Raw genomic sequence first — 8491 nt, forward strand, 5'->3', positions numbered from 1 at the left:
CCCCAGATGAGGTTCTACCTACCCCCTGAATGTGTGTTTCAGTATGATTATATATCTGGCTGTGATTATACACACACACACACACATATATATATGTATATATATATATACATATATATATATATATATATATATATATATATATATATATATATATATATGTTTGTGTGTGTGTGTGTGTATAAATATATATATATATATATATATATATATATATATATATATATATATATATATATATAAGAGAGAGAGAGAGAGAGAGAGAGAGAGAGAGAGAGAGAGAGAGAGAGTATATAAAGTTAGGTATTAAAATAAAACAAAAGTGAAATTGTAAATAGTGAATGGCAGGAAAGAAGCGAGGAGGAATGAGAAGTGTAAAGTAAAAGAAGAAATAAATCGTATTTGCGTGATATGGAAAATAGGAATTAAGGAGTTAGAAAGGTCGGAATAAAGAAACAGATGGGGGGGGGGGGGGTAGTTGATCTAAAGGGAGAGTATGTGTGTGTATGTGTATGTATATATATATATATATATATATATATATATATATATATATATATATATATATATGTAACCGAAGTAATTAAAGGAAGATAGTCCTTTCGCAAATTCAACCCAGTCTGGTGGGGAAGTCAAGGAAGAATAGGGATAGGGGAAGGATAAGGGGTAGAGGAAAATTAATCTTAGGAGAAGAAAAAGGAGCCGGGGCTTAACCCAGCATGCGGGGTAAATATTGGGGTAATAGTTGTAGTGGGTTCTTTAAAAGGAGGAAAAGGGTAGGGGTGGCCCAAAGCCATCTTGAATTTTTTGTGTTCGGTGCGGGTGTCCTCGGGCCCGCGGGGCTTCCCCTCTGCCACACAAGTCTGCGCGGGTGGGCGGTCGGTCAACTCTTGGTGCGTAAGTTACGAGTACCCTACGACCTTGAGCGCATGCCCGAAGGTTCCCCTTTGTCGGAAGCAGGGCTTACAGAGAGGCATAACCCTGGCGGCCACGTCACGATTTTATTAACACCACTGGCCGTGACACTTCTTTCCTTGGCTCGCATAAGTCCTTACAACAAAGGATATGCGATATTTTTTTCTTTTACTTCCTCACACGAGATGGGAGATGTGAGTTTACAGGTGTCGTCCAGCCTATCCAGTTGGATAATTGGTTCTGGGTTAGTTTCTATCCTGTTTTCTTGACTCTAGGTATCGATTTCTTGAATTCTGTGAGTGAACAGGGGATGCGGAGGGTGAGGGTAAAAAACTTGGGCCCAGTGTTCTTCTAAAGTTTTGATAACATCTACGGGATCTGAAACTTTTACGTTATTATGAATGAGGTGGGAGAAGGGGTGGTAGTTACTACCTTTAAGTTGTTTAATTTTTTGCCAAAATTCCCGTGGATTGCGAACTCTGTTACATTCTACTTTTTAAACTAAATCTGTCCAATATTTTTGTCGGTCGTTATCAAGACTATCGATGACGTGTCTTCTTAGAATAGATAAGTCCCATTGAACATGGTTTAATCTCTTTAAATTTTGAGTAAAACGACTTTGAAAACAGGTCAGGAGACGTTTTATTCCTTTCAGATGGCTGAAATAATATGCAAGTTTTATACTGAGACCTGGGGGATAGTGCTCAGCATAGTTGAGGCGATGGAGGTCAAGATGTAATTCTAATGCCCATCTATTGTTTGGGAATCAAGCCTGTCAAGATTAAATTCAAAGTTTTGATAATTTAATTTGGATTTAAACGACTCCCAGTCTGCTTGTTTATACCGGAAAGATCCGGTGATGTGGAAATTCTAATTATGATGGGATCGGACCGGGTTGTAGGTGTGTGTGATAGGCTGCCCTGTTCCCGAAAACGAGATCAGAGCGGCCCTTTCCGCTGGCTGAGGTGAAGAAGTCGGATAACATGTAGTGGAGTCTTTTTGTTTCAAAAATAGAAAAGAGTTGCCTTATTTGCATTGGTAGTGCTGTGGTGTAGTGTCGTGTGGGAAGCGTTGATATCTCCGTCAAAGGAGACTGGGAGGTTTGTATAATTGAATAATTTGTTGAAGTCTGCATGAGGCAAATTAGTGTTTGGGTTTATTTAGGCAGTGGAAAGGATAATCGAGCCCTGTGGGGTGAATAACATGACTGCCACGAAGTCAGTGTGGCTGATTGAGAGGGTGAGGAATTCGTGAGTGATGGTGCATTTTATGAAGATACAGGACCCCATTTGCAATCCGTCCCCTGATTGCCTGGATGTGTAAACATAGTGCCGATTTCTATAGCCATTGGTGATGGATATAGAATTCAGTAGGACCACATCTGGGCGTTCTTGTTCTAGAAAGTCGTAAAAAATATTACGGATCGAAAAAAATGACCTTACATTTGTTTGAACGATCGTTAGCATGCCACTCAGGGTAGACCCATTTTACCTGGGTTTACCTTGCGTGGCGTTACCTGATCCTGGTCGCGGTTTCGTGATCGATGCCCGGCCGACGGTTCCTCGAGGCCCTGTGTACTGCAAACAGTAAACAGGGCAGAAGTCCTGGGAATCGGCGGACCAATTCCCAATACTTCCGCTCTGCCCCAAGCTTCCCCTAGAAGGGAGCACAGGAATGGCTCCCTCCAAAGGGAGAGGGAGCTCTTTCTCGGCTTCGGGAACGACTTCGACGTCGGTCTCGGGGCCGCTACTCTTGTCGTCAGTTTCTTTTGGATTTCGTTGTGGTGGTGGTTGCAAAACGAAGTTTCTTTTGTGGAGTAATGAGGCTCCGGGTCAGTGTTTGTCACCTCATATGCTGTGGTTTGTGATGTTGTGGCATACTCAGGAATGCATCGATTGCTGTCTTCGAAGATCTCTAGGACAACAATGCTGGGGAAAGCCGTTTCTCTGTAACATGATAGGGACAATGTTTGCGAATTTCTTTGCGTTGTATTTAGCAGCAATGAGAGCTACGTGTAAGATAGCTTGTATTTTTGGGTTTGTGTTAAGTGTGAATGTGTTGTTGAATTGGGGAGGTGGAGGCAGAGTTATCCTGGAGGTAGATGCGGGTCGTCTGGGTGTGCTAGTCTAGGGGAGGTAGTTTGGCGGCTGTTGTGGCGTATGAGGGAGCATTGTTTTTGTTTTCCCTAAGCTGCAAATTCCCACGCATGAAATTCACGAAAACACCTTGTGAACCTTCGTTAGTAGTCACCATCAAAGGAAAATTGTTTTCCAATAATTTTTTTTCCACTTCTTACCTTGCCCTTAGTAGAGCGCAAGTGATTGTGTAGTGTAAACAAAGGATTTGAGTGAGTTTGATGTATATGTCAACAGCTTTCAGGCCCCAAAAATACAGAGGTGATCATTTTACTGGAAGGTTGACGTATTGTAGTGCCGAACATTTTACAATATGTTATCCTTTAGTGTCTACTTACCAGAAACCCTGTACCAAGAAAAAAAGGTTTTACAAAGGCATGTACTTAAAAGCGAGAGAGAGGGAAGTAGTGAAAATATGAGTAGGAGCGCAAACATACATTCATCGTACAGTGCGCAGTCGACGAATAATTTCCTTCTGTTTTTTTAAACAATAAAAGGAACATTCCGACCAGCTGCGAAAGGCCCCAGATGTTTTTCTTCTCAACGAAAATCTTCCCATCACCATTCCAGATCACCCGAACTAAACCCAAATCGATGTTTTTTTTTTCTCCTTGTGAAAAACGCTGCATTAATCAGGGTCGAGATAGATTGCTTAATATATAGTAGGTTTTATCAGGGTTAGCCAACAGTAGGGACAATAATGAACTAATAGCTGGGAAACTGGAAAAATACACTAACAACTATAGTGCAATATGCTAATATTACGAAAAATAATTAATCTTACTCACTTAAGCAACCCCACCTTATTACATAACCCCCGCTCAGCGCACGGTCTATTTGATCAACAAAAATTTACGTTTTTCTTTAATAAACTATGGAATCTTGATACGATAGGTTTCGTTAATTTCTAGGTTTTTAGTTACCTGAAACGATCATACATCATGTAAACTTATGGGCACTGTTCTGAAACATAGGCTGGTAAAAGCCGCATTGGCTGCTAATTACTTTTATTACTTAAACATTACGCGATAGCCATACTATACGCACATAACTACGCTACACACATACACACACACTGATGTACTAAAAGTGATCTAATAACACTGGAAACCTTTTCGTTTTTTCTTCAGTGAAATAAAGGTGAAACAGGTAAATCCGCTAGCCTGCATATGTATAAGAAGAAAAATGTTAAAAACCCGTTAAATAAAGAGTAAAGTTACTGTTCTTTATTTGCTATAAAGAATTTAATAACGACGTCAGACAACACTACACGTGTATGACGACAGCCAAAACCACGGATGTTGCTTTCGTGGTGATTTTAAGAGTTATCATAGTTTCTCTTTGACTTCTATTCTTTATGAGGGGTTTTAATAACGAAAAAATAATAAAATGGTAGCTGAATATTATAATGCACGAATGCCTGGTAGTTACACGAAACGCAGATATCATTATTACCTCTAATCAGAGGAATGTGTTCACATATGCCGTAAAGACGCAACATGATAGACCAGCGATGTAAACAAACTTCCTAGTGTTTTCTGGCCTGATGTCATGAAATGCCTAATGTAAATTTCAAGTACTTATGAGAAAAACACACATCAGGGTTTTTATCCAGAAATATCGACCTTCAAGATTGCTTGCATCAAGATGTGTTATGCAAGTCTTTCTGTTTCATTAATGTAAAGGTTGGTTGCACATACAGTATTTATTCAAACTTATAAGTATCAACGAGTTTATGGTTTGACGTTTTTATGATGGATGAAGGAATATTTTCAAAACAAATCAAGACGACCACTATCAGACAGATAGTGTTGCCATTCTACAAGAAGCCCTTGAAATCAGTTTTTTTTCTTACTTTGCAATCTTTCTCTATAGTAATAATATAATATACCGAATTAAAGAAATACTTTAAATAGGCCAGCGTGATGGAAAAGTTGGTAAGTCATAACAGAGATTACTGATTTTACGGCAAGGGTTTCACAAGCAACTGACACAAACGTTAGTCGTGATTACACAGTTTTGGCTCTACAGCAGGTGATGTTCAAGATGTCGCCGCTAGACACGTCGGCTCCCACGATGACGAAGAAAGCGTCCGTGCGGCAGACCCGCCACTGCGTCCACGAGCCGCCCTTCCCGGTTGGCAGAGGGGCGGCGGTAGTTTCGATGTAGCAGTCTCCCTTGTCAACAGTGGCCTGCTGACTGCTGACTTTGTAGCAGGGTCCCTTTGGCCCGTTCTGGTCGTAGCCGATGAAGATCTTGTCCTCATCACACGTGGTGGACAAACAGCTGACTTTGGTACCTGAACAGGGCGACCCAGGATCAGACACGACCAGCGGGATTTCGTTGGGCGACCGTCTGCACAGGAAGTAAAAGATGTTTGATTTCTTGAATATACCGATGATTCCTCCGTTGGTGGCGCATTTTTGCTGGAGAGTGATTCGCAATTCAGATGTATCCTTGAAGTCTACTGGCGATGATGACCAGCCCTGGAAATAGGGAAGTAAGGAGTCTTGTCATGTCCTTCTTATTTTTCCTGTCTGTATTTCTTGAAGATAACAGAATTATATATAACTTATTTTTAATTACGTGCATGTTTCCTATAACTTATGAAAATATATACATCTGAGCCCATTGGATCCGGTTGCGTCACGGCAATCACGTCACAAAAAATCCGGGCATTATGCTACCGCGAGCGGCCGCTCTGCTGGGTGGCTGCTTGTAGGCGTGCACACGCGAACGTATGCGTGATGGCAAGACTGTGCCTCCTATTGTTATATTATTTACTTTTTTACGCATAAGCGTTTTTAGCTTTTTGGCCATTTTCCAAGGTCCATATTTGCTATTTGAATTGCATTATCCAGATTTTTTTTTCTTTGCACAGACTCCAGTCACCTCTCAAGGTAGTCTACAACTCAGGGCAGAAAAATAAAACTATGTAACAGTATGTTACTTCTGTTTTTTTTTTTACGTAATATTCAATTTTCCGTAAACAACCTGCGTCGCCGCCCTCGGCGCCATGAATACGATGCTGAGCATGGAAAAGGCGCTTTTCCAGTCACCGCTCATGGACATTACATTCCACACTCATACATCGATGGGAATAATGCAAAACCCCCAAATGACTAAAATAAACCTCCCAATAGGTTGTACACTCGTGGCGAGTCTTTTCCTTCACCCTGGCGTTAAGCCGCAGCGTTCGCGTCACCCGGCCTACAGCCTGATTTTCCCTTGACGGCATGTTCACGTCACCCGCCCCTCGACCCGGATTTTTTCAAGACGCGATGGTCACGTCACTCGGATCCAGTGGGTGAAAATAAGCACATTTACTGGATGCACATGAAGCACACATATTGATAAGTTTCTGTTATTGAGAATGCAAGTTTTATTTCTGAGAATCAATAGTAAATGCAATCACGCACAATGAATAAGCGTGATTCCGTGAAATCAGGACAGGCTATTCAGCAAAGCATCATCGGGATACCCAAAGGTTCTTTCACAGAAAGCGTTGACCTCTGAGGCATTTCAAGGAGTTCGTAAATTTTGTCTGATTTCCAAATTCAATCATTTTTGCAGAGACAATTGGGCGACAAAGCACACTACCGCATTGATAAAATGGTAGAAAACGTACTATGCAAAACATACTATGTACTATGGAACCGAGACTTATATTACCGAGGAGGAAGGGGTCGTGGCGCCGTCGTTGCCAGGCCGAGAGGTCGTCGTGGAGGACATCTGTTGTGCGGAGGCCGTCGTGGAGGGTGTCTCTTGTCGTGCAGGGGTCGTCAAGTCGGCGATGCTTGGCAGACTGGCGCCCAACGCATCCTCTGATAGGGTAATTACACTACGTGGAGGATAATGACCTTGTTGGAAGGATAAGCACATTGCAAGAAGAATAAACACACTACAGGAAGGGTAGGCACATTTCACGGTGAAAAATGGAGAATGTATAGCGAGTATTGACTAGATTTCTGTATACAACTGCCTCGCTGTGAAGTTGTATGACTGAATATGATATTTTTGGAAGAAAACAGAGATATTATAGGAAGATCCAGGAACAAGAATAATTTTTTTTAATCGTCAAAATGTAGTAGAAATGATGCTGACAATAACAATAATAACAAAATGATAAAAGCATGCCTTCAAAATAATTAATACAGGCAAATTTTTCCATTGAAAGACAAGCAATTTAATAGTTAACAGGTGCGTATAGTTGTTGTTGTTTTTTCTTCTTTTTTAAGCACGTAAATGTATCTTGAATGATAACAGAAGTCAAACGGCACATGCAACAACACTGACCTGGAACATAACAGGTCAAAGAGGATGTACCCGGCTGAACCAGGAACTTGTACAGCGAACACTGGCCATCTTGGTAGTCAAACGCATTGCATACGTTGTCTGCAAAGTTGGCATTGATATTACGTGTAATTAAATAAGTAGTATTTATAAAAGAGTAAACATTCTGTCTCTAAAAGGAATCTCTATTGACCTTGTCAGTATCGACACATCTCCAGTCGGTTCGTTGATTACGCTTAGAATAATATGAACAATTTTGCATGTAATGATGTAAAAATACTGTTAACGAACTTACTTGCACTACAAGCCATGGCACAGCAAGTGTCCGTAAGCGTCGACAGGGTCTTCACGAAGCCTGTACACATCCCGGGTTCGCCCAACTTGTACACTATGAAGTTCCCCCACGTGCTCTTCGCCAGCAGCAGAACCACCACGCCCACCCACCACGCCCGTCGCCCACCTCTCATCACCATCGCCACCAATAAAACTTATGACTTTAATTTTCCTGAAAGACGTTCCGGGCGGCTTCGTAAAAGGGAGAATAAGGACAAAATATCCATAACTTATTCGCTAAACTTCAGTAAATTATAAACTGTAATGAATGAAGGTCCGAAGTGAAAAAATATCCCATTATTATTCTAATATTTTAGTAAACTAAAAAATTAACACAGGAGACCCTCTGAAACAGAAACGCCAGTAAATATAAAGGGAAAATGGTAATTAAAATCTATACTTCCTGACGAAAAATCGATTCATCGTGAAACACTGTACAAAAAAAAAATTGAATATGGCTATGCTGTTTTTCTTTCTCATTCTCTCTTTCATTTTAACGAGGCCCTTCAGAGCTAACGCATCCACGGATACACGCACCTATCCTTATATGATATAGTTTTAGGAAAGAAAAATTGGCACCTTACCCGACTATAATGGACGCCGCTTCAGTCTGTAGTTTTGTGAAATAAAGTAATAAAATTGTGGTTACATTGTTATGTATAACTTTTAAAAATACAAAACATTTCTTAGTTGTCTTCAACACCATTTTCTCAAAAAAGAGATGGCGAAAAAAAGTTCGGGTGAGTTGCCAGTCGTTTCTTTTCTACCTGATTAGCTGCCAATTTGGAATAAATGAATAATAACTGGCAACTGCT

At 40.8% G+C, this 8491-nt stretch overlaps 1 protein-coding gene across 1 annotated transcript; it reads right to left on the minus strand.

Annotated features, from left to right (window-relative positions):
* Positions 1–4437: 4437 nt before the first annotated feature.
* LOC119583055 lies at positions 4438–7816 on the minus strand. The gene is made up of 4 exons (XM_037931568.1): positions 7639–7816; positions 7347–7445; positions 6723–6874; positions 4438–5536 (listed from the first exon to the last, which is right to left on the minus strand). The coding sequence occupies exons 1-4, from the start codon at positions 7814–7816 to the stop codon at positions 5060–5062; spliced, it is 906 nt and encodes a 301-aa protein (XP_037787496.1). The 3' UTR covers positions 4438–5059.
* Between the last annotated feature and the right edge of the window lie 675 nt (positions 7817–8491).

Source organism: Penaeus monodon, chromosome 16 (genome assembly GCF_015228065.2).
Source record: "Penaeus monodon isolate SGIC_2016 chromosome 16, NSTDA_Pmon_1, whole genome shotgun sequence".
Classification (NCBI taxonomy): Eukaryota; Metazoa; Arthropoda; class Malacostraca; order Decapoda; family Penaeidae; genus Penaeus; species Penaeus monodon.

Coding starts and splice junctions, on each gene's coding strand:
- LOC119583055 (XM_037931568.1), bottom strand. CDS start 7,816: ATGGTGATGAGAGGTGGGCGACGGGCGTGGTGGGTGGGCGTGGTGGTT. Junction 6,875..7,346: donor TTTGACCTGTTATGTTCCAG/GTCAGTGTTGTT, acceptor TTACCCTATCAG/AGGATGCGTTGGGCGCCAGT. Junction 5,537..6,722: donor CCACGACCCCTTCCTCCTCG/GTAATATAAGTC, acceptor CCCTATTTCCAG/GGCTGGTCATCATCGCCAGT.